The 25,614-nt window shown below is 45.9% G+C and overlaps 1 protein-coding gene across 1 annotated transcript in view; it reads left to right on the forward strand.

Annotated features, from left to right (window-relative positions):
* The window catches only part of LOC124622846 (lipase 3-like), a 214,555-nt gene that overhangs the window by 80,386 nt on the left and 108,555 nt on the right, over positions 1–25,614 (forward strand). The window contains exon 2 of the mRNA XM_047148637.1: positions 14,152–14,359. Coding sequence (XP_047004593.1) covers positions 14,152–14,359 — 208 coding nt within the window. The remainder of the gene's footprint in view (positions 1–14,151; positions 14,360–25,614) is intronic.

Genomic DNA, 25,614 nt, shown 5'->3' on the forward strand with positions numbered 1-25,614 from the left:
CGGATCAGCAGTGCAGTCGGGACGCAGTAGCAGTGAAGTCGGGATCGGAGCGCCGGTGAGGCACGGACAGCCAGTGCTCGCCGACCGCTGGCAACACACATAAGCTGTCCAACGGAGGCAGACTGGAGTTGGACGACTGTTGGTTGGTCGTTCGGTTGGTCGACTCATCGGCCTATGTATATTTCGTCCTTTCACCGTTTCCGGGGCTGGGCAGTTGGTCGATTGCCGTGGAGCAGCGAGGAAATCTCCGCGGCGCGTAGTTTGGCCGAGGCCGTTGGTGGCATCTACACGCGGCCCGAGTGTGTGGTGCAGTTCCCATTGCTACGAGATCCGTGGCTCACCGATCCTTGACACGAAAGTTGGGTTTTGACTTCATCTACCAGCAAGTCACGACTGTTCGCATTGTGTCGTTTGGATTTCGTTGTCGGCTGTTGGGACATTTCCGCGAGCAACAACGTGTGTTTTCAAGTTGGCAAATTTTAGCCACCCTCCGGTGGAGTTTATCTGTACTTAGTTATTTTGAATTGAAGTGCATCAGCGGAATCTTCCGCCTTGTGGCCGTTAACGTTCCCGTTACCTGCCGTGGCCGTTGACGTAAATTCAGGCATCGTGTTGTCACTGTCCAGCACAGTGTGTAGATTGACAGCTCAATGTATACTTGGTTGTGGGCGCCAATACCTTTGACGTTGTTCCATTGAACTCCCTGTCGTGTGTTGGTCGGGTGGAGCGGAAGTTATGTTGTCGGTGGGTCCGTTGACTGTCTGTCGGTTGGGTTGTCGTCGGATTGAGAATGGTTGGGCCGACTGCCTATCTCACCCCCCCCCCCCCCCCCCTGCGGGTTCGGGGGTTAGAATAGGCCCGCGGTATTCCTGCCTGTCGTAAGACGCGACTAAAAGGAGTCTCAAACGTTTTGGCCTTAATGAGATGGTCCCCATTAGGGTTTGACCTCCATTTTTCCAAATTCCACAGAAGTACGAGCCTTTTGGGGAAGGACACCTTACATGGTGTACCACTGGTCCTAAGTGCACTAAGACCTTGGCACTCAGCATTGCACTGGCGTTGTAACCATACCCACTATTCCTCAAATTGGGCCTCAACGCGTGATGGGTTGTCCAAGTTACGCCCATAGTGCGTCTCCATCTGCACCAGCGATCATGATGGACTTTCCATGGCCCCAGAAATCCAGCACGGTAGCCAGCCCGTTGTGGTGGGGTCGTCATGTACCCTCTAGGTTGTAGCCCCCTGACAACACAGGGATCGTACTGCCGATACCTGAGCTGCACCCTCCCCACGTCGGCCAAGGAGTAGATGCCCGTCTCCTTGGGGCATCAGGACTCCCGGCAATGGTCATCCTGCCAGGTTGCCCTTGCTGCGGCTGGGTGGCGCCCGTGGGGAGAGCCCCTGGTCGGAGTGGGTGGTATCGGGACGGACGTTTCGCAGATGAAACGTCAACATGTATCAGGTCGCTCTGCGGCCGAGTCTTTCAAAAGAAAAGGTACCGTTTCTAGTTCTGGTTCTCCTGCCCTTTCCCCCTTGGCCACTCCATGGGAGGAGGGACAGGCCCGCCGGCTTGGGGCGAAGTACTTCCCCCGCTATTTGGTCTGTTCTCGAACCGATGGGGGCACGTTCGCCACCTCCAAGCCCATGTTCTTTGTTCAGCACATTGAGGACGTCTTCGGGGAAATTGAGGCTCTCAGCAAGATGCGTTCAGGGTCCGTTCTTCTCAAGACCACCTCCGCCACACAGTCGGCGGCGCTCCAAGCGTGCGACCGCCTAGGGGACATCCCAGTATCCATTGTCCCACATCTGGCACTAAATAGGACGCAGGGGGTTATATTTCATCGTGACCTCCTGCTACAATCTGATGAGGAGCTCAGGGCCAACCTGGAGCGCCGAGGCGTGCATTTCGTCCGGCGAGTCCAGCGCGGCCCCAAAGACCGTCGCATCGACACCGGGGCCTTTATCCTTGCCTTCGAGGGGGACGTTCTCCCGGAGAAGGTAAAGGTGATGTGCTACCGGTGTGACGTGCGACCTTACGTCCCCCCTCCTATGCGCTGTTTTAGGTGTTTGCGCTTTGGGCACATGTCCTCACGGTGTGAGGCTGAGCCCCTTTGTGGCGATTGTGGACGTCCTCTTCGTGAGGAACATACATGCACCCCACCACCTCGGTGCGTTAATTGTCCTGGCGTCCACTCGCCTAGATCCTCAGACCGCCTATCAGAAAGAAAAGAAGATACAAGAAATCAAAACTTTGGATCGGCTCTCTTATTCTGAGGCCCGGAAGAAGTATGACCGCCTCCATCCCGTGTCATTGACCACTTCGTTCGCCTCAGTTGTGTCCACTCCTTCTGCGGTATCCTCACCCCTCTCCTGTCCCCCCACCGCCTCCTCCGCCCATCAGGGGGCTCTGCCTCCGCCTCCCAAATCCCTCCCTTCCAAATCCTCCTCCCCGTGGCCCCCATCCCCTCTGCCCCAGGGGCCACCCTTCGTCCTCCTCCTCCTCCTCCCCCCACGCCACCTGAGAAGCGATCCTCTTCTCAGGCGTCCATCGGGGCAACGTTCCGGACCCCAGCTTCCGAGGTCCGGCGTTCCAAAACGGACCCCGCGCGTGAGGACCTTCTTCGGGTCCAGCCCACCGTCCCTGTGCCTCCTCGGCCTTCAAAGAAGGCCTCCAAGAAGAAGTCTCTATCCCCCTCTCCACCCCGGCGCGTTTCGTCTGACGCTCCGTCCGTGAGTCGCTGCTCCCAGCCGTCCTCAGTTTCGCCGAGACGCTTTGCTGCCAGGCGCTCCGCCGGCCTTTCGTCGGCAAATGATGCGGCCCCTCCTACACAACCAGGGACAGCGGCCGCGGCTGGCGACGAGTCGATGGAACCGGATCCGCCTCCCGTCGGTTGTAGCGTTGTTCCCTCGCAACCTGGCCCTCCGCGGCCGTCGAGGTGACCGGCTCTTCCCTCGTCTCGTTCCCCCAACCTTTTGACTAGCGATGGCGTTGTTTCATTGGAACATAAGGGGTATTCGATCTAATCGGGAGGAATTACAACTGCTCCTCCGCCTGCACTGTCCGCTCGTCCTTGGTCTCCAGGAAACCAAGTTGCGCCCGACTGACCGTATTGCCTTTACCCACTATACCTCGGAGCGGTATGACCTCACCCCTGTGGATGGTATCCCAGCTCATGGTGGGGTCATGTTGCTCGTTCGGGACGATGTTTATTACCATCCCATCCCATTGACCACCCCACTCCAAGCAATAGCTGTCCGCATTACTCTTTCTGCTTTTACTTTTTCCGTTTGTACCATCTACACTCCACCATCATCTGCTGTTAGTCGGGCTGACATGATGCACCTGATCGTTCAGCTTCCCCCGCCGTTCTTATTGTTTGGCGACTTCAATGCCCATCATCCCCTTTGGGGCTCTCCTGCATCCTGTCCAAGAGGCTCACTCTTGGCGGATGTCTTCAACCATCTCAATCTTGTCTGCATCAATACCAGCGCCCCGACTTTCCTCTCGGACTCTACTCATACCTACTCCCACTTGGACCTCTCGATCTGTTCTACCACTCTTGCCCGTCGGTTCGAGTGGTATGCCCTTTCGGACACCTATTCGAGCGACCACTTCCCCTGTGTCGTTCGTCTCCTGCACCACACCCCATCCCCACGTCCTTCGAGCTGGAACATACTGAAAGCTGACTGGGGACTTTACTCCTCCCTGGCGACCTTTCCGGACCACGATTTTCCCAGTTGTGACAGTCAGGTCGAATACCTCACGGCTGTTATCATCAATGCTGCCGAACGTTCCATTCCTCGTACTACTTCTTCTTCCCGTCGCGTTTCCGTCCCCTGGTGGAACGAGGCTTGTAGGGACGCTATCCGTGCTCGACGACGTGCTTTACGCACCTTTCGCCGCCATCCTACGTTGGCGAATTGTATTGAATACAAACGACTCCGAGCGCAATGCCGTAGAGTCATCAAAGACAGCAAAAAAGCTTGTTGGGCCTCTTTCACCAGCTCCTTTAACAGTTTTACTCCCTCTTCTGTCGTATGGGGTAGCCTGCGCCGGCTGTCGGGCATTAAGGCCCACTCCTCAGTACCTGGCCTGACCTCAGGTAATGAGGTCCTTGTTGATCCTGTGGCTGTCTCCAACGCCTTTGGCCGCTTTTTCGCGGAGGTTTCAAGCTCCGCCCATTACCATCCTGCCTTCCTTCCCAGGAAAGAGGCAGCAGAGGCTCTGCGACCTTCCTTCCACTCGCTGAATCTGGAAACTTATAATGCCCCCTTTACTATGCGGGAACTCGAACGTGCTCTTGCACTGTCCCGGTCCTCTGCTCCGGGGCCAGATGCCATTCACGTTCAGATGCTGGCACACCTTTCTCCGGCGGGCAAAAGCTTCCTTCTTCGTACCTACAACCGCGTCTGGACCGAAGGTCACGTCCCCATGCGTTGGCGTGATGCCGTTGTTGTTCCTATACCCAAACCCGGGAAGGATAGACACATTCCTTCTAGTTACCGCCCCATTTCTCTTACAAGCTGTGTCTGTAAGGTGATGGAGCGCATGGTTAATGCTCGGTTAGTCTGGATTCTTGAATCTCGACGACTACTTACTAATGTCCAATGCGGCTTTCGTCGCCGCCGCTCCGCTGTTGACCACCTTGTGACCTTGTCGACATTCATCATGAACAACTTTTTGCGAAGGCGCCAAACGGTAGCCATGTTCTTCGACTTGGAGAAGGCTTATGATACCTGTTGGAGAGGAGGTATACTCCGCACTATGCGCAGGTGGGGCCTACGCGGTCGCCTGCCCCTTTCTATTGATTCCTTTTTAACGGATCGAAAGTTTAGGGTACGTGTGGGTTCCGTATTGTCCGACGTCTTCCTCCAGGAGAACGGAGTGCCTCAGGGCTCCGTCTTGAGTGTAGCCCTTTTTGCCATCGCGATCAATCCAATTACGGATTGCATTCCACCTAATGTCTCAGGCTCTCTCTTTGTCGGTGACTTCGCGATCTACTGCAGTGCCCAGAGAACATGCCTCCTGGAGCGCTGCCTTCAGCGTTGTCTAGACAGCCTCTACTCATGGAGCGTGGCAAATGGCTTCCGGTTCTCTGAAGAGAAGACGGTTTGTATCAACTTTTGGCGATATAAAGCGTTCCTTCCGCCATCCTTACATCTCGGTCCCATTGTTCTCCCATTCGTGGACACAACTAAGTTTCTAGGGCTCACGTTGGACAGGAAACTGTGTTGGTCTCCACATGTCTCTTATTTGGCAGCCCGTTGTACACGTTCCCTTAATGTCCTCAGAGTTTTTAGCGGTTCATCTTGGGGAGCGGATCGCACTGTCCTGCTTCGCTTGTATCGGTCCATAGTCCGATCGAAGCTGGATTATGGGAGCTTCGTCTACTCGTCCGCTCGGCCATCCCTCTTACGCCGGCTCAACTCCATCCACCATCGGGGGATACGTCTTGCGACCGGAGCCTTCTACACTAGTCCTGTCGAGAGTCTTTATGCTGAAGCTGCCGAGTTACCATTGACCTACCGGCGCGACGTACTGCTGTGTCGGTATTCCTGCCGGCTGTTGTCTATGCCCGACCACCCCTCTTACGAGTCCTTCTTCGCCGATTCTCTCGACCGTCAGTACGGGTTGTATGTGTCTGCCCTGCTGCCCCCCGGAGTCCGCTTCCGTCGCCTGCTTCGACAATTGGATTTTGCCCTCCCTACCACCTTCAGAGAGGGTGAGAGCCCGACACCACCTTGGCTCCAGGCTCCGGTCCCTATTTATCTCGACCTCAGCTCACTCCCGAAGGAGGGTACTCCGGCTGCAGTGTATTGCTCACGGTTTGTCTAACTTCGTGCTCGACTTGCCGGTCACACCTTTATTTACACCGATGGCTCCAAAACTGACGACGGTGTCGGCTGTGCCTTTGTCGTCGGGGCCGCCACCTTTAAATACCGGCTCCTCGACCAATGTTCCAGCTTTACGGCCGAGCTTTTTGCTCTCCATCAGGCCGTTCATTATGCCCGCCGCCACCGCCATTCATCGTATGTACTCTGCTCTGACTCACTCAGTGCTCTTCAGAGCCTTGTAGCTCCCTATCCGGTCCATCCCTTGATTCAATGGATACAGCAGTCCCTCCATTCTGCTGTGTCGGTATTCCTGCCGGCTGTTGTCTATGCCCGACCACCCCTCTTACGAGTCCTTCTTCGCCGATTCTCTCGACCGTCAGTACGGGTTGTATGTGTCTGCCCTGCTGCCCCCCGGAGTCCGCTTCCGTCGCCTGCTTCGACAATTGGATTTTGCCCTCCCTACCACCTTCAGAGAGGGTGAGAGCCCGACACCACCTTGGCTCCAGGCTCCGGTCCCTATTTATCTCGACCTCAGCTCACTCCCGAAGGAGGGTACTCCGGCTGCAGTGTATTGCTCACGGTTTGTCTAACTTCGTGCTCGACTTGCCGGTCACACCTTTATTTACACCGATGGCTCCAAAACTGACGACGGTGTCGGCTGTGCCTTTGTCGCCGGGGCCGCCACCTTTAAATATCGGCTCCTCGACCAATGTTCCAGCTTTACGGCCGAGCTTTTTGCTCTCCATCAGGCCGTTCATTATGCCCGCCGCCACCGCCATTCATCGTATGTACTCTGCTCTGACTCACTCAGTGCTCTTCAGAGCCTTGTAGCTCCCTATCCGGTCCATCCCTTGATTCAACGGATACAGCAGTCCCTCCATTCTTTCGCTGATAATGGTGGTTCTGTCAGCTTTCTGTGGGTTCCCGGGCATGTAGGAGTGCCTGGGAATGAGGCTGCGGATGCTGCAGCCAAGGCTGCAGTTCCCCTGCCTCGGCCAGCCTCCCATTGTGTCCCGTCATCTGACGTTCGTGGGGATGTATGTAAGAGGCTTGTGTCGTTGTGGGGGGATGCTTGGTCATCCCTCCAAGGAAACAAGCTCCGGGCAGTTAAACCGCTCCCAACTGCTTGGACAACATCCTCCCGATCATCTCGGCGCGAGGAGGTCCTTCTGACCAGGTTGCGGATTGGGCATTGCCGGTTTAGCCACCGCTACCTGCTCTCCGGTGACCCAGCCCCGCAGTGCCCTTGTGGTCAGGAATTAACAGTGCACCATGTTTTATTGTCGTGTCCCCGTTTTAGTCAATTTCGTGTTATCCTGTCCCTGCCATTTACTTTACCAGATATTTTAGCTGATGACGCTCGAGCAGCTGCTCGTATTCTGCGTTTTATAACTTTAACTGGCTTGTCCAAAGACATTTAATCTTTTAACTAATTTTATCCGCATCTTTGTCAGGTCCTTCTGATGTCCCCCCATCCCCTTGAGTTGTAGCAGATTCCATGTGCTCTAACACCAGTGACTGGGCGCTAATGATCTCAGCAGTTGAGCGCCCTTAAACCCTACAAAAAAAAAAAAAAATGGCTATCTCACCTAAGCGAGCGTTAGTGTTTGAATTCCAGGCTGACCCTCAGAAACTTCTGAGCGCAGTTGGCTGTACTGCCTTTTCTTATTGGTTCTTGTTGTTTCTATTTGTATGGCTTCTAGCCGATTTTTAAATTAAGGTTGTTTTGCCCTTAAGGCGTAAGATTGTTTGGGTCGTCTGCCTAATCAAAGAACTGTTTTAAGGTAAGGACAAGGCCTTTTAAAAATTTATTTTTGTTAGAGTCTTAAGTGGTGGGCCTTCAGCCGATTTTTTTTTTAATTTAAAGTTGTTTTGGTCTTAAGGTGTGAGATTGTTTGGGGCCTTCAGCGTAATTGGAAAAACTGATTTAAGATAAGGCCTTCTCCCTTTTAAATTTCTGATTTGGGTTTGAGATTTAAGTTATTGGCTTTCAGTCAATTTTAAATTAAAGTGGTCTTTCCCTTAAAGCATGAGATTGTATGGCGTATTCAGCCAGTTATTAAGTTCCAAAAATTAATGCTGTGTGTTTTTTTTTTAATTCTTGGTTCTTGCAATGTTCGGTCAAACAAATAAAGTTGTAGGTTCGAGTGTAACTGACAGCCGCTTATTTTCATCCCTTCCCACAATTTGAACTACCTGTCCTGTCCCGCGGGTTTAGCACGGCGTCTCAGCTACAATAAAAGAAATCAGCGCAACAAAAACTCAAGTATATAAAAGGATACATCGCTTGAACGAGTTCACTTGCTAATGAAATGTTATTCCTGTAAATTTACGACTGCAACCAGAATTATTAGTAAGTGACGCAACCTGGTCTCCTTGATTGAAACATGTCCACCAGAAGCAGCTAACAGCTAACATGGCGGACGTCAGCTCCTCGTATCATACCTGCATGATGCCAGCCGACAGATGTGTAACTACAGAACTTTGAGGCAGACAAACACCTAACGTCGGGCGCGTGGGAGCGTGGTGTGAAAGGTGTTTCGCACAACCGCAGACTCCTGTCACATTAGGTTTGCATAATAGTGCAGCATTGAAAAATGTTTACTGAAAAATACGTGCTATTCGCTATACAGCAAATACAGAGTGAACATCTTAAAACCGACAAACCAAAGGGACAGGTTCCTGACTGGAAATGGAGGAAAAGATTGCTATGGTCATGTGTCTGGAAATGAATCATTGCCTCGGTAGATGGTGCTGACGAAAGGCAGCTCCTCTGACCACGTGCCGCGTGTTCCTTGTGTATTGCAGCTGCGAGGGATAGTAGCGGTTGTCATGCAGGACACACATAACCGTACTTTGGTTTACCCCATGTTGGCAGGCGACTTGCCTGGAGCTCCTACTAGGGTTCGTCTCAATATCCTGGTGTGCGCACAGTCCGCCACCTTCCTGCACGTTCGCCAGTCTGAAAGGACCCATTATCTCATAAACGTCCAAAAAGGGCTTGAAATATTGTATGATGTGGTTGGTTTCTATGATGTTACTTGTTTTGGTATAGCTGTGCTACCTCTCGACTGTTTCTATCTGCTTGGCCGTAAACATCTCGGCTTCTTCCCAACGTGAATATCTCACATTCTGCTGCTTACAGTACGCTACGTCAGTCACCCTCAGTCACACGTGCTCAGAGGAACTGTCATTCGTCAGCGCCATCTACCGTGGCAACGATGCATTTCCGGAGACATGTTCATAGGACCTTCCAATCACCAATCCATCCCTACAGTTTCTCGGTTTTATTAATGTATGAGTACGGGTTGTAGACACATCTGGAAGTTTGGGACTGGTCGTGAATCACGCTCGGATAGCCAAATGGTAAGGCGACCGCTCGTGATAAGCGGGAAATCCGGGTTAGAGTCAGAGACCGGGACACATTTTCACTGTCGCCAACCGATTATATAGCTAATGATTGTCCATATTTGCAACTGAGAATACATTTAATGTATTTCAAAATGTATATTGTTTTATGTCGATAGCTAACAGCAGCGTAAATGTCAGCCTAATATTTGTCATTCTTTAGGGAATACGTGAAATGACTAAAAATGCAGAATTTAAAGGTTACGTGAATTAGTAACTTGCCACGAGTTAACTAACCCTTCGTAAAGAAGTTTGTCGGTACCAGCAACAGGGAGAACCATTTTTATGTAAAACATTTCATTTTTCGAAACATTTTTACTGGCGCTATGTTTTGCGTTAAATTTATGTGTGGTATGTATTTGACATGTGATTATTTGTAAACAAATAGGTGTGTTATGAGACCGCGGGAACATACACATGGACCGCTAGTGTCAGTTAGGTACAACGGGGAAATACGGCAGTTTACGATATTAGGTTACCCAGAATTAATTATTTAATAATTTGGTGTAAAGTAATGTGATAGCCATAGGACAGACATAGGTAAAGAAATGTTTATAATATGACTGGTGCAAAGTAGAAGACGCAGGGTAGCCGAGTGGCTATGATAAGTCACAGCCAGAGGAGAGCACCTTCGCACGCGTTTTGTACGAGGAAGTGAGTCAGGAAGGGTTCACTGCTCAGCTTTCGTGACGGTGAAACGTGTTTTCACCGTGCACTGAAAGGACTTATTAATTTTGAGCAGTGGCGAAATTTAGGAGACTACAATGACTTTGAGAACTTTCAGGTACCGACTTATGAGACGTTTACGGAAATTTCGAATTTTTCTTTGCACTCTGACTTATTCCGAATAACGTAAAATCTCCTCATGGCATGCTGTGCAACTGTAACTTAGAACTGATAATCCGAAGTCAACCTTGCAATGTACTCAGCGAGTATTCGATCCACAGACAATCAGCTGGTCTTTTTGGTAACGGGTCAGGGTGAATACCTTAAACTGACAACTGAGAGCGATTGTGGTGCCTGTGAAAGTCACACTTCAATCTGTGCTTAGTACGGACTTGGTAGTTAATTCACTCCTTAGTTAGCTAAGTATGAGGATGAAATATTTTATACAGCCTGTTGTTATGTTTATTGCGGCTTGTTCCTGTTACAGCGTCTCTAGCCGACAAAATCTACTTGTCGCTTCAGGGAAGGCATGGGCTGCAGACCACCGAAAAGTGAGTGGACATCCTTGAGTAGGCAACGTACAGACACTTGTGGCCACACAGTGTGTTTTCTCACGACAGAGTTCGCAGCAACTTTGCATTCTCCTAGAACGCATGCTAGAAATGTCCTGTGGGAGATGAAACCTGATTCCCTCGCCAGGGAGTGTTTCTTGATTCATTATAAGTTGCTCTACGTGTCGATGATGCCAATTCCCCAACTGTTGTTCAATTAGTGGAAAAGTAACTCCATCTGCCCAGTTAGAACTTTATTAAATCCACACGACCAATTTCGCTCTTTATATTAGGCTCTTATCAAGTATAGCAGAAACTGCGAAGCGTTAATACATGGTATGATGGGCATAAAGATAATTTTGATAATAGGAGACGTGAGACAATGCTTATATATGTACAGTACAAGTGCAGAATGTAATATGCAATTTACGTTATGCTGTAGAGAAGCAACATCATATGATGAAAACGGTGTAAGTCACGTGAATTTGAAAAAGTTTCACGCGCATTGACATCATGAGAAAAATGGGGGTGTCGCAATTATACAAACTGTATAATCCGGCACATTAAAATTGTTAATATACTTCGGTTTAAAAAGAACTATATTCGGAACTGTTTCAGAATTACAACTGCATGTTTCTCAGATAAAACGCTGAAAGTAATTGCTTGTAAATAATTAAAGTATGCAATAGCTGCAGTGAACGAGACGTCGACGTCGAGCGTAAAAGGACAATCTCTAACGAGAAAAATCTGAGCCACCGGGAATTGTTGACGACTGTAGGCTAGACCCATCGTCGATTGCTTACAAACGCATGTTTACAAACAACTAATTACAGCTGCGAACTTGCGGAATAACGTTAAAGGAACCTGATGAATTTATTATGAAGAGAGAGAAATTGACTCTCACCTTGCAAAAGACATGGAAAAGATCCTTAACGAGCAACGCACACTAAGGAACATCAGTTTCTTCTATATATATCGCCCAGTTACTGACAGATTCCTTTAAAGATATTCCGCAAGTTCGCACCTGTAGCTAGTCATTTGTAAATATACTTTTGTAAGCGATCTACGACGCAGCCAAGCTATGCCAGAGCCCTCAACAATTCCCGGTAGTTTAAATTTTTCTCGTTAGAGATCTTACCTTTAGCCTCGACTTGGACGGCTCTTTCATTGTTATTATTTCAAAGTTTTATTAATTCCAAATAACCACTAACAACATTTCATTTGAAAAACATGCAATTGTAACATTGAAACACGTCAGAATACAAATTTTTTTTAGCTAATATATGTTAACTCTTATCGGATTGTACAGTTTTTTATTATCACTAAACGCATGTTTTTCTCGTGACGTCACTGGACGCGAAACTTTTTTAAACCCATGTGACTTTATATGTTTCCTCATCTGACGTTACTTCTCTACAGCATAACGTAAGTTGTTTATTCTTTCTTTAATTGTACTGTATATATATAAACACTGTCTCTCATCTCTAATTATAAAAACTATCTACATACCCATCATATTATGTACACTGTAAGACAAAAAAAGGACGCAACACAAAGGAATGATCCGAATGGGACTGAAGCCGGTAGATGTGATATACATACACAGACAAACAAATGATTGCAATTTCAGAAAAAATGTCTGATTTATTCAAGAGGAAGAGCTTCACAAATCGAACAAGTCAGTAGCGCGTTGGTCCAACTCTGGCACTTATACAGGCAGTTATTCGGCTTCGCATCGGTGGTTAGAGTCGCTGCGTGTCCTTCCAAGTGGTATCTTACCAAATTCTGTCCAACTGGCTCGTCAGAACGTCAAAATCTGAGTGGTTGAAGGGCCGTGAGCATAACGCCCCAAACGTTTTCAATTTGGAAGAGTTCATGGCCACATCAGGGTTTGGCAAGTACGAAAACAAGCAGTAGAACACTCACAGTGTGTTGGAGGACGTTATCTTGCTGATATGTAAGTCTGGGATGGCAACAAAACGAGGCCCTGGAGACCGTCATACATACAGCTATGTTGTAAGGATGCAGCGGGTGACAACCAGAGGGTTCCTGCTACGAAAAGAAATGCCACTCCAGACGATCACTCCCGGTTGTAGGGGCGTACTGTGGATAACGATCGTGTTGGTATCTCAACATAGTCCGGTGCATCTAGAGGCACGTCTCCACTGGCCACTGAGACTCACTTCAAAGCGAGACACATCAATGAACACAGTTAATTACTTTTGTATACATTGTGGAAGTATACAGTGATCAATGTTATTACAAATATTTATTATCAAAAACAGTCTTGATCACAACTCATTTATTCCAGTGACCGGTTTCGGCCACAACTGTGGTCATCTTCAGACAAATGAATAAGAACCTCCTTCTGGTGGTAAATCATTACTACCACCACATTTACCACCGGAAGGAGGTTCTTACTCATTTGTCTGAAGATGACCACTGTTGTGGCCGAAACCGGTCACTGGAATAAATAAGTTGTCATCAAGACTGTTTTTGATAGTAAATAACGACATTTTAGTCTGAAGACGTGTATGGAGACGCCCCGGACGGTGGTGGAATACCAAACTGATTGTCACCCGCCATACTGCCCAACAACCATTTCTTTTGATAATATGATTCGTTTAGTTGTCATTGGCGGTGGCCTTAGAGCACAACGGTACGTAGACGATTTTATACGCTGCATTTTGTTGCACTTCATGGTTATCCATTCGAGGCATACATTTCAGCAAGATGATGTTCGCCCCCACACGGCTTGTTTTTCTGTTTGCCCAACCCTACTTTGGTCAGTAAGGTCGTCGGATCTCTCTCCAACTGATTACTTTATAGCATTATGGGCTGGGCCCTCCAACCGTCTCCGAATTTTAACGACCTAATGCGCGAACTGGAGAGAATTTGACACGATATCCCTGAAGAGAACACACAACAATCCATCAAACAGTGCCAACCCGAATAACTGCTTACATAGGGACCGCAGGTGGACCAACGCGTTATTGACTTGCTCAATTCGTGAAGCTGTTTCTCTTGAATAAATCATTCAATTTTTCTGAAATTGTAATTATTTGTTCGTCTGTACTTGTACATCACACCTACCGATTTACGTTTTATTCGGATAATTCCTTCGTGGTACGTCATTGTCTTTTTTTAAGGTATATTAACATGTGGCAGTTTCAGATACACTTGATAAAGCACTCCGTCTTCAGGCCACGAGTAGCCTACCGGGACCATCCAACCGCCGTGTCATCCTCAGAGGAGGATGCGGATAGGAAGGGGATGGGATCAGCACACCGCTCTCCCAGTCGTTATGATGGTATTCTTGACCGAAGCCGCTACTATTCGGTCGAGTAGCTCCTCAATTGGCATCACGAGGCTGAGTGCACCCTGAAAAATGGCAACAGCGCATGGCAGCTGGATGGTCACCCATCCAAGTGCCGGCCATGCGTAACAGCGCTCAACTTCGGTGATCTCACGGGAGCCGGTGTATCCACTAAGGCAAGGCCGTTGCCTCAGATACACTTGATAATGACCTAATATAAATCCCGAAACCGGTCGTGTGGACTTAATGACGTTCTAATTAAGCAACTGGAACGGCTTTTCATTAATTATTGATTCACCATCTGCAGGACAATCGTCTCCGTGTCGGTGTACATGCCCGGTGCTGTGTTTAGAGGTGCTGCGCTCGCTGTTGCAGCCGGAGCGCGTGCAGAAGTACGGCTACCCGGTGGAGGAGCACTGGGTGAGGGGCGAGACGGGCTACGTGATGCGCGTGTTCCGGGTACCCCGCGGGCGCCCGCAGTCGCAGACCCAGCCGGCAGACGCTGCTCGGCCCGCCATCTACCTGCAGCACGGCGTCGTCGCCAGCTCCGACATCTGGCTGCTGCTCGGAGAAAAGTCCTTTCGTAAGTGTGCGGCAGAGTGGCGACTGCTATAGGAGAAGCGCAAAGCTGCAGAAGCAAGCGTCACTGAACCTTGCTGCGGCCTGTTTGTAGGTTTCCGACCTCTGTTGCAGGCCAGACAGTATCGTTTAGTTGGAATGGTTGTGGTTGTTTGTCTTCTTCTCGTGTTGACTGGCGCCACTCGGTTTCGCAAGCGTTCCCTGTCCGCTAGTGGCATCAGCAGCGGTTATCGATATGTAGTAACTGTTGCCCTATCTTTGAGATCTTTGAGGCGACGTCGTTGTTTTTCTGTGTCTTGTGAATGTGGCAGTTCGGTTGGGGACTCAGGAGGAGCCAGGTTCACATAGTGCGAGAACACGCCGGGACCGCTGGTGGCACGCATGGACTGCTGGGTGGAAGGGCTGTGGTCACGATGGCGCACGACCTCGTCATAAACCGGATCCTGCAGGCATTGAGTGCATTTCAATTCAGTTGAGCAACCTCCACCATTGTGACATCTCGTGATTCTCCAGTGACTTGGGTTCATGTTGCTGCTCGTAGTATCGGCGAGATGAAGAGCAGTGAGTGGAGTGCTTGGGCAAGGCGGATCTGATCAGCTTTCCTCCACTTCTTATTACTATTTACTGCGTTCAGGTTGTGACAATTTGTTCAACCAGCGGTATTTTTCCTGACTGGTGGCCGCTAACACCCCAGTATGTAACGGCAGTCTACGTCTCCTCGCCTTGCCACTGCTGTCCGGTGAGGTGTGTAGTTTTGACAGCTTTCTTGATTGTAGGTTGGTCGGCGATTCTTCTACTCTGGTGGTAGTGATATCTTTCTCGTCCCGGGCGCTCTAAGCACAGTATTCTGCAGACGGAGTCCAGACCGCCGATTCTGGCTTCTGCGTATTTCTGCATCTTTGCATTTGGTTTATTGGACGTCAGGTAGCCTCAGCAAGATTATCATTAGCCATTCGTTAGAGAAGTGCGATAATTATCGCACAATCAGCTTAACAGCTCGTGCATCGAAGCTGCTTACAAGAATAATATACAGAAGAATGGAAAAGAAAATTGAGAATCCGCTAGGTGACGATCAGTTTGGCTTTAGGAAAAGTAAAGGGACGAGAGAGGCAATTCTGACGTTACGGCTAATAATGGAAGCAAGGCTAAAGAAAAATCAACACACTTTCATAGGATTTGTCGACCTGGAAAAATCGTTCGGCAATACAAAATGGTGGAAGCTGTTAGAGATTCTGAAAAAAGTAGGGGTAAGCTATAGGGAGAGACGGGTCGTATACAATATGCACAACAACCAAGAGGGAATAATAAGAGTGGACGATCAAGAACGAAGTGCTCGTATTAAGAAGGGTGTAAGACAAGGCTGTAGCCTTTTTGCCCCTACTCTTCAATCTGTACATCGAGGAAGCAATGATGGAAATAAAAGAAAGGTTCAGGAGTGGAATTAAAATAAAAGGTGAAACGATATCAGTGATACGATTCGCTGATGACTTTGCTATCCTGAGTGAAAGTGAAGAAGAAGTAAATGATCTGCTGAATGGAATGAACAGTCTAATGAGTACACAGTATGCTTTGAGAGTAAATCGGAGAAAGACGAAGGTAATGAGAAGCAGTAGAAATGAGAACAGCGAGAAACTTAACATCAGGATTGATGGTCACGAAGTCAATGAAGTTAAGGAATTCTGCTACCTAGGCAGTAAAATAACCAATGACGGACGGAGCAAGGAGGACATCAAAAGCAGACTCGCTGTGGCAAAAAAAGCATTTCTGGCCAAGAGAGGTCTACTAATATCAAATACCGGCCTTAATTTGAGGAAGAAATTTCTGAGGATGTACGTCTGGAGTACAGCATTGTATGGTAGTGAAACATGGACTGTGGGAAAACCGGAACAGAAGAGAATGGAAGCATTTGAGATGTGCTGCTAAGACGAATGTTGAAAATTAGGTGGACTGATAAGGTAAGGAATGAGGAGGTTCTACGCAGAATCGGATAGGAAAGGAATATGTGGAAAACACTGATAAGGAGAAGGGACAGGATGATAGGACATCTGCTAAGACATGAGGGAATGACTTCCATGGTACTAGAGGGAGCTGTAGAGGGCAAAAACTGTAGAGGAAGACAGAGATTGGAATACGTCAAGCAAATAATTGAGGATGTAGGTTGCAAGTGCTACTCTGAGATGAAGAGGTTAGCACAGGAAAGGAATTCGTGGCGGGCCGCATCAAACCAGTCAGTAGACTGATGACAAAAAAAAAAAAAAAAAAAAAAGACTGCAACTAGTCTGAGTTACCATCTTGTGAAGTGAATGCAACTCTTGGCTGCCTATCTCATCGCTCGCGAAAGTGTTTTTTTTTTTTTTTTTTTTTTTTTTTGCCAGACCTACTTAGATGTTGATTCCTGGTGCACCATCTCTTAATGGCCCTTGTGTTTTATTATTGTATTTGTTGGTTTATTGTATGTTTCTAAATTTTTTATATAACTGCCATTCTTGGCGTTATAGCAGGTTTAAATGATTATGCTACCACGTTTATCACCATTTTGTCTCACCTGTTTGGTGATCAGTTGCTTGTCCTTTTAAATTAACTTCTGCTATTTCATCGTTGTTTTACAGTATGTTTGTTAATTTTTTTATAATTGCCCTTCTTGGCGTTAAAGGCCTTCAACCGTGACTGTGGTTACTAGCCTTAAAATTCTAATTAGAATCACATTGGCTTGTTTTTAAAAACAGTTTTTTCTGTGTCTGTATTTTACGCTCATTTGGTAAATTGCAACGCACTGAAAGCACTACTAATTACACAGCTGTTTATTCCTTCATTAATAACATGTGATATCTTGATTTATTGCTGAGTCTGGAATTACCGTGTTAAAATAAATGTGTGCAATTGCAAAAGGGAACCAATAGTAACTGGTTACGGTTCCATCCACAATCATAACCGAATCCTGCCTTCAATGACTACCAGGTTACACCTCCTTTCAAGACATTGTCAATTCCATTGTACTACTCTTCCAAGTCCTTTGCTGTCTCTGACAGAACTACAATGTCATCAGTGAACGTCAAAGTTTTTATTTCTTCTCCCTGGGCTTTAATTCCTGCTCAGAATTTTTCTTTGGTTTTCTTTGCTGCTTGCTCAATGTCTAGACTGAATAATGTCGGGGATAGTCTTGTCGTACGTCTGACCTTTGTATCTGCACAGAAATGTTCTAATGTGTGCAAACTTAGCTTACCACTTAGCGCGCAAAATGGATAAAACATCTGAACTGTCTTCTCAAGCCCAGAGTGTCAAACAGACATTCTAAATAAATATGACCCTGGTCCTGTAAGGCAGCTAATATCAGGTGCAGATCGTAACAAAAATTATTAGAAATGCTGCTGTCGCGTAACTGGAATGCATGAATTAATAAAAGTGAAAGGTCGGGGTCTATTCGAGAGAGACAAAAGAGCTATCCCGTTTTTGTTCTACATATAATTTATCAACTGTACTTCCAGGAGTCAATTGATACACAACAATCAGTTCAATTACTTTTGACAGTCAATAACAAATTGTTTAATTTTTGGACATGTAAAAATGACGATTATTAAAATCGTTATCTCTGCACATGAAAAATTTTTTATCAGAGGAAAGAATGTTCATTAAAATCCCCATCTGCTCATTTAAATCTACGTTGTCATAGCTGGTCAATGCACTGAGTTGTTGCAGAATAAATTTGCTTTTTGAACCAATGAAAAACAAACTCTCATGTACATAATGTGAGTGTAGGTTAGCATCCAATCTTTTGATATTCAATGGTCAAAGCGTATGCAAGTTGGAGTTAGCAAAATCTAGACTCAACATTTACTGTGGCCTAATGCGCGATGGCACTTTACCAAGTGGCATCTGCAACGGCGTTGTCCCCGTGCTGGGTCTGAAACGCTAATTCCCTACTCTGGCCTTCACTGAATTCACTCAGTCGCCTAATATGCTGCGAGAAACCTGAAATTTGCCGATTGACGAAATAAAAACTTGCAATCATGATGCGTACTTCGCCATCCACTTATAGTTCATAAGACATTCTATCCCCGGACAAGTCCTTTTATCCAAGAATGAAAGACTTCTCTGGGTCCTTGCCAGTTACACATACTACTCAGTTAGGGAGAAAACCGGAATGAGTCCTGAACTGCTGTTACCTGATAGTAGATCACAACAAAGTGCTTCATTGTACGACATACAAATATAACTTTGCCCGATTTTTGACTGCTGTGCTACCATACTGACCCTTACTAGTGAAGAAAGGTTTTGGTTAAATTTCCGCTTTCAGACAGAAGTATTTACAAGCTTTTTGTTATTATCGAGGACGAAGAGTTTCACTTTTCTCCTTTCTTTGCTGAAGAGTAGATCCACAATGGCAAAGCAGCCAAGATATTTTTTCTCATACGAAACGTATTTTAATTTCAAGAAAAATTTCTTTTTACGAGTATTAATTACTTTCTCGTTTTAAAAAAGGAAGAACTTTTAGTTTCACAAAAGAAGACATTTACTTGCATGCCTTACATTTTAAAGACGAGAAACATTCAAATAGCCAGGTTAGCCATAGAAGGCAAAGAAGACGAGTGCATGAATAGGCTATAATAGAAGATGGGAGACACGTAAATAAACAAATAATTAAAAAATAAAAAATAAGAAAACAGAAAAAGGCGATAGAGCGCTTGCCCGCAAAATGTAAAGGTTACAAGTTCGAATCCCGGCACGCAGTTCCCGTATTGGCTGCTGTTTAAAAAGGTCGTTATTTTAATAATAAAGAAAGTTACAACAAAGACAGCAGTGCTGGTTAATGTCCCGCTCATAGCTAAACAACATTCGTTTCATATGCTTTTCATTTTTATTTTGGACAAAACTTTATTTTAGGTAGTCAAGATGAAGGGGACAATCTGTATAGAAGATTAATACAGGGGAAATAAACTTGAAGGAATAGAAATTAAGAAGATGAGATGGGGAATATGATACAGCAAGAAGAATTTGACAGAGTTCTGTAAACATGTCAGGACAAAACTATTATATTTGATGTGTGAGATATATGAGACGGGCGACGTAATTTCAGATTTCAGGGAGAATGTAATAATTCCTACGCCAAATGTGGTAGTTGTTGGTAGATGGGAATATTACTAAACCATTATTTTAATAAGGCATGGCTGCAAAATAGTGACATGAATTATTTGCAGAGGAATGGAGAAGCTGGTAATAATGACCTCGGGGAAGTTCAGATTCGGTTCTGTAGATATGTAATGGTACGACAGGCAATACTAATCCTATGAATTTCTTAGAAAAATTCTTTGAATAAAGACAAATCTGAATTTACAGGATTGATAGGCTCAGAGAAAGTCTTTGACAATGTTAACTGGAACACACTTATTGAAATTATGAAGTTATCATGGATTAACACTTTCGTGTTTGATGGGAACATGTATGTCCCACTAAAGTAATATGAAGCTTTGAAGGTTGGGATGTCTGTATCAGCCAATAAAACGCAGTGTTTGGTTCACCTTCCCTACAACATTTTCTGTTTGATACTTTCGGTTTAAGTTATTCGTCATTTTAACACCTAGCTATTTAGCTGAATTAACAACCTTTAAATTTGTACTTTTTATCGCGCACCCGAAAAATAATGAATTATTTTTAGTGCTCATATTGGCGATGTTACCCTTTTTATTCATGGTCAGTTCCTACTTTTCACACCATACAGATATGTTGTCTATATCATTTTGCAATTGTTTCTTTTATTTCCTGATGACTTTAATAGACAATAAATGACAACAACATCTACATACAATCTAAGAGGGTTGCTCAGAACGTCTCCTAAATCGTTTATATAGATTAGGAACAGCAGAGGGCCTGTAACAATTCCTTGTGGAACTCCAGGTATAACTTCTGTTTTACTCGATAACTTTCTGTCTGTTCCTAGGAACTGTAACCCTTGTGACAGCAAGTCACAAATGCAGTCACACAACTGAGACAATCATAGGCAAGCAGTTTGATTAGAAATCGCTTGAGGGCTACGGTGTCAAAAACCTTCTGGAAATCTAAAAACATGGAATCAATTTAAGATCACCTGTCGATAACACTCATTACTTATTGAGAATAAAAAGATAGTTTTGTTGCACAAGAACGATATGATGACTTTCTATCAATAGATCGTTTTCTTCGAGGTATTCGTATTGCTCGACCACGGAATATGTCCCGAAATCCTGCTGCAAAGTGTTACGGCCGTTGAGTACTGTTTTTTTTTTTTCTTTATTGGATTTCAATTCCCCCCCTCCCCCCAGAGGGGGGAAGCGGCTGGCAGCAGCAGCGTAATATGCTGCTGTACAGCCTATTGAAAAGTTAAGAAACATAATGAGAAATAGAAACAAACAAGAAAAACAGGCAATAAAACGTTGACATTGTAAAAAACTGTAAAATGGCGGTAAGTTATGGAATTTAAAATATAAAAACACTACGTTGACGATGCGGATGAAGACACACAAGAAGTAGACAGGCACAATTAAAAAACACAGTGACAGTCTGGTTCCTGTTCGCATGAGATAAAAAATACAACTAACAACACTATGGCAGCTGTTCGCAATACTGGCAGATGACGCACAACACTAAACACACCACTATACAGGTAATGGCAGATGGGGGGGGGGGGGACCTGGACCGATGAGGGGGAAATGGGGGAGGAGAGGAAAGGAAAAAAGGGGGCAGCCAATGGAGGGAGGGTACATAGAAGAGGAGGGGCTGGGCGGACACGAGATGGAGTGGGAAAGGCAGTGGAGGGGAGAGCAGAAAGGACTCAGGGGAGAAAAGGGAGTCAGAGAGAGGGTAGGTGGGGAAAAAAACAGGATCAAAGGAGTGGAAGCGAGACCCTGGGGAAACGGCGGCAGAGAGAGGGCAGGTGGGGAAAAAAACAGGATCAAAGGAGTGGAAGCGAGACCCTTGGGAAAGGACAGAGGAAAGGAGGGGGAGATGAGGATCAGAGTTGATAGGGCGGATAAATGGAGAGAGAGAGGGCATCATCTGGGAGGAGGAGTTGGCAGAAGCCACCTTGGGAAAGGAGATGAAGGGTGTAGAGATGGAGGGTAGGGGGGACACGACAGTGAAGGCACGGCAGAGGGCAGGGGTTGGAGAGGAGAGAAGCAATGAGGGGATGAGGGGGATGAAGGTGGCGGAAGGTGTAGAGTATGCAGATATGTTCAAGCAATACTGACAGGGAAATCATAGAGGATTTGTGCGGGGGACAGGAGGTGTATATGGAAGACGAGGTGGAGTGCATGGCACTCAAGGATCTGGAGGGACTAATGGAATTTGGGGGGTGGGGGGGGGGCGGATATCCAGGTGGGACTGGCATAACAGAGGATGGGACGGATTAAGGATTTGTAGGTGTGGAGAATGGTAGAGGGGTTCAACCCCCATGTCTGGCCAGAGAAGAGTTTGAGGTGAGTACTGGTGTGATCTGTGAATTTTTCCAGTCTTTAGATGTGGATTATTTCGTCGAGCGAACGGTTGTATATGATTAAGTGTGGAGCTGTTATACCAGCACAGTCTGAAAGGAACCAAACTGGTATACAGTCTGTACTGTAAGACTTGCATTTTTGAGTTATTTGAAATGCTTCGCTAACAGTGCTGTTACCTACAGAGTTATCCAGGTAGACTCACGACCCACCGCTCTTGACCCAACTTCACTGTTTCAGCGCTGACAGCATCTATCTGTGATTGCCACTACTTCGCGTTATCGCCGCCTGCAGTGATAGCGCCGATGAGAAGTTCTACGCCAATCTTTCTTCCTTTTCTTTACCTCGATTACTTTCTTTCAAGATTCTAGTCCAGCAATGTACGCAGGAAAAGTTCTGTGAACTTTGGAAAGTAAGAGAGGGGTACAGGGAGAACAACAATAATATGACCGGAAAACAATCCTTCTCAGCTAAGTTGGAGCACTAAGCAGGGCATAAATCAGGGATCCTCTACCGTTTAGTCGGTGTATCAAAGAAGCAGTTAACTAAATCATTGCCTTCACTGCGCGATAGCGATGATACTGTTACAAGTGCCACTACAGCGGATTTACTAAATACGGTTTTCCGAGATTCCTTCATCAAAGAAGAAGTAAATGTTCCAGGATTTGTATCAAGAACAGCTACCAACATGAGTAACTTAAAGTAGATACCCTCGGTGTGGTAAGACTACATAAGTCAATGAAGGCATATATTTCGGTCCAGATTGTAGGTTCCTTTCGGAGTATATAACATCCATATTCAATCGCTCAATCGAAAAAAGGACGAAGACTGGAAAGTTGCACAGGTCAAACCAGTACACAAAAAAGAAAAGAAAATTAATCCGCTTAATTACAGACCCCATATCACTGCCACACAGTTGCAGTAATATTTTGGGACATATTGTCAAACATGAAATACCTCAAAGGAAACAATCGATTGACACATAATACAGCTTCCGAAAATATCGTTCTTGCGAACATAACTACCTCTTTATTCTTATGAAGTAAAAAGTGCTATCGACAGAGCTCTGCAGTTCATTCTATATTTCTGGACTTCCGGTTTTTTGACACCATTCCTCACAAGGAGCTTCTAGCCAAATTTCGTGCCTGTCTCATTGTGTGACTAGGTCCGATATTTCCTGTCAGTATTCTCATTGTTCGTAACAATTGCCGAAAAGTTGTCGAGTAAACACTGCAGTGATATCTGATGGTCCGCAAGGAAGCGTTTTAGGTCCTCTGCTGTTTACAGATGATGCTGTCATTTACTGTCTAGGAAAATCAGAATTTAAAAAAATACAAAATGAGTTAGACAAGATATCTGTATGGTGTGAAAAATGTTAAGGCCCTCCACATGAGTAATGAAATTAATGTTACATTCCAGCTACATAAAAAATTAATACAAATTTAAAGTTTGCCGATTCAACTAAATAGTTAGGGATTACGACTATGAACAACTTAAATTGAAAATATCACACAGAAGATGTTGTGGAGAGGACGAACCAAAGACTATGGTTTGTTTGTAAGACGGATAGAAGATGGAACAAATATACTAAAGAGACTACCTACACTACTCTCGTCCGTTCTCTGTTACAGTATTTGTGCGCGGGGATCCTTATCAGATAGGACTGGCGGAGGACGCCGAAAAAGTTCAAAGAAGGGCAGCTCGTCTTGCACAGTCGCGAAGTAGGGTAGAGACTGTCGGCAGTAAGTACGCGGGTTGGGATGGCGATCACGAAACAAAACACTTTTTCGTTTAGGCGATATATTTTCACAAAATTTCGATCACCAACTTTCTTCTTCGAAAGCGAAAATGTTTTCATCACTCTCACCTACAACCGACGTAATAAAATAAGAGAAATGACAGCTCATACGAAAAGGTTTAGGTATTCATTTTTCTCACGTGGATTGGGGGGTGACTGAAACATCTTTCTGTGAACCAATCATCCACTTGGATGTGAGTTGCAGAGTAGTGACGTAGTAACAAAGAAATAAAAAGTGGAAATAAAATTCACAGTTAAAGTATGATAAGGTTCGTTGATGACTACGGTCCACTGTGAAAGTGAGAAAGAGGTATAGAATACATTAAATTGAATGAATTGTATAGTGGGAACAGAATATGGCTTGAAAGTAAACCAAGATGAAAATGAGAGGTGTGGCAGAAACGAGATTATTGACCAAGTTTACCTAAGTACTGGGGACCACGTGGCAGAAAAAGTAAAGGAATTGTGATTTTTTGAATGCAAATTACTCGTGTCAAACGAAGCAAGGATATAAAAAACTGACGAGCACAATTAAAGAGGGCATTCCTCGCAAAGAAAGACCTGCTACTATCAAACATTGGCCTTAATTTGAAAAAGAAATTTCTGAGAAGGTTGGAGCACAACTTTGCGTGGAAGTGAATTATCGACTGGGGAAAACCAGGAGAATCGAAGCGTTTGAAATTTGGTGTTAAATGTTGATTCTCAAGAAAGAAATAGAAAGTTATATGTGTATGGTGTCTGTTCCTTCGGAGATATCCGAAAGAGCAGACACCATAAACAAATAATTATGGCGATCACAAGCCAAGGATCATTTCTGTGCATACGCTCGAACTCATGCGGGAAAGGCCTTGCCAAGAGCATTGAGATATTGAGATTAATTGGCGGGGAGCACTACTTTCGCAGTGTGTCGAGTAAGTTGAGAATGTGGGTCTGCTGGGGAGCATGCTCGAGATAAGTCCGCGCAGCCGCGCTAATTCCTGTGTCCTCGGTGGTTTATGGGACGCCGGCACGGTTTTGAGTTAATGGATCATTGATGAAGTTGAACAAGCGTCATGGGACGTCCACCGCGAGCAAACAGAACGAACAATAATGAACAAAATTAAATCAACAAAAAAGTGGGTTGTTGGAGCGCCTGCCTAGGAAGCAGGAGTTCACAGGTTCGGATCCCAGTCGGGCACACATTTTCAACTCTCTCCGTTGATTTCTATCAACGTTTCATACACAGCTGAATTCACTGAAATTTCAAATAGAAACTTCTTCATGTAATCGGCGGAATTGCCCCTCGATGCAAGCTTACTTCTTGGTGCTGCCTCTTAACGTATTTTTTATCCCTGCAACGTTAATAGTCATTCAACAAAACGATACCGTTAGCTTTTTGTAGCCGTTCATCAGGCAAGTGCGCTACTCCCTATCTAATAATTCTACACCTGATTTCCTTGTCGTAAAAACGTTGCAGCAAAGTCCAGACTTGTTCAATCAAAAAAGTTGGGCTATTTATCTTCTCATAAAGTGATACGCCATTTCCTTCCTCTGAAAAGAATAGGTCTATGAAATGGGATGTGGAAGATGTGAAGGATGCGTGGACAACGTTGCACTGTGCTTTTGGTCTTATTATTATTTGTGGAAGAGGAAGGATTAAATTGGACGAAATAAAGTTCTGTTCTCACAACACGAACCCCACTCCACCTATTATTTTACCTAACTAATTCAGTCAGCACAAGCTCCAGGTAACATGATGCACTGACATTGTCGGTGATTTTACCTCGAAACTCTCCCACTGTCCGTGTTTGCACACAAAAACAACAATATGGGATTGCGGATTCGCTTTTATGCAAAATACTTTTGTCATTCCAGAATGAGATTTTCACTCTGCAGCGGAGTGTGCGCTGATATGAAACTTCCTGGCAGATTAAAACTGTGTGCCCGACCGAGACTCGAACTCGGGACCTTTGCCTTTCGCGGGAAAGTGCTCCACCACCTGAGCCACCGAAGCACGAC

Source organism: Schistocerca americana, chromosome 7 (assembly GCF_021461395.2).
Source record: "Schistocerca americana isolate TAMUIC-IGC-003095 chromosome 7, iqSchAmer2.1, whole genome shotgun sequence".
In the NCBI taxonomy this organism is placed as follows: domain Eukaryota; kingdom Metazoa; phylum Arthropoda; class Insecta; order Orthoptera; family Acrididae; genus Schistocerca; species Schistocerca americana.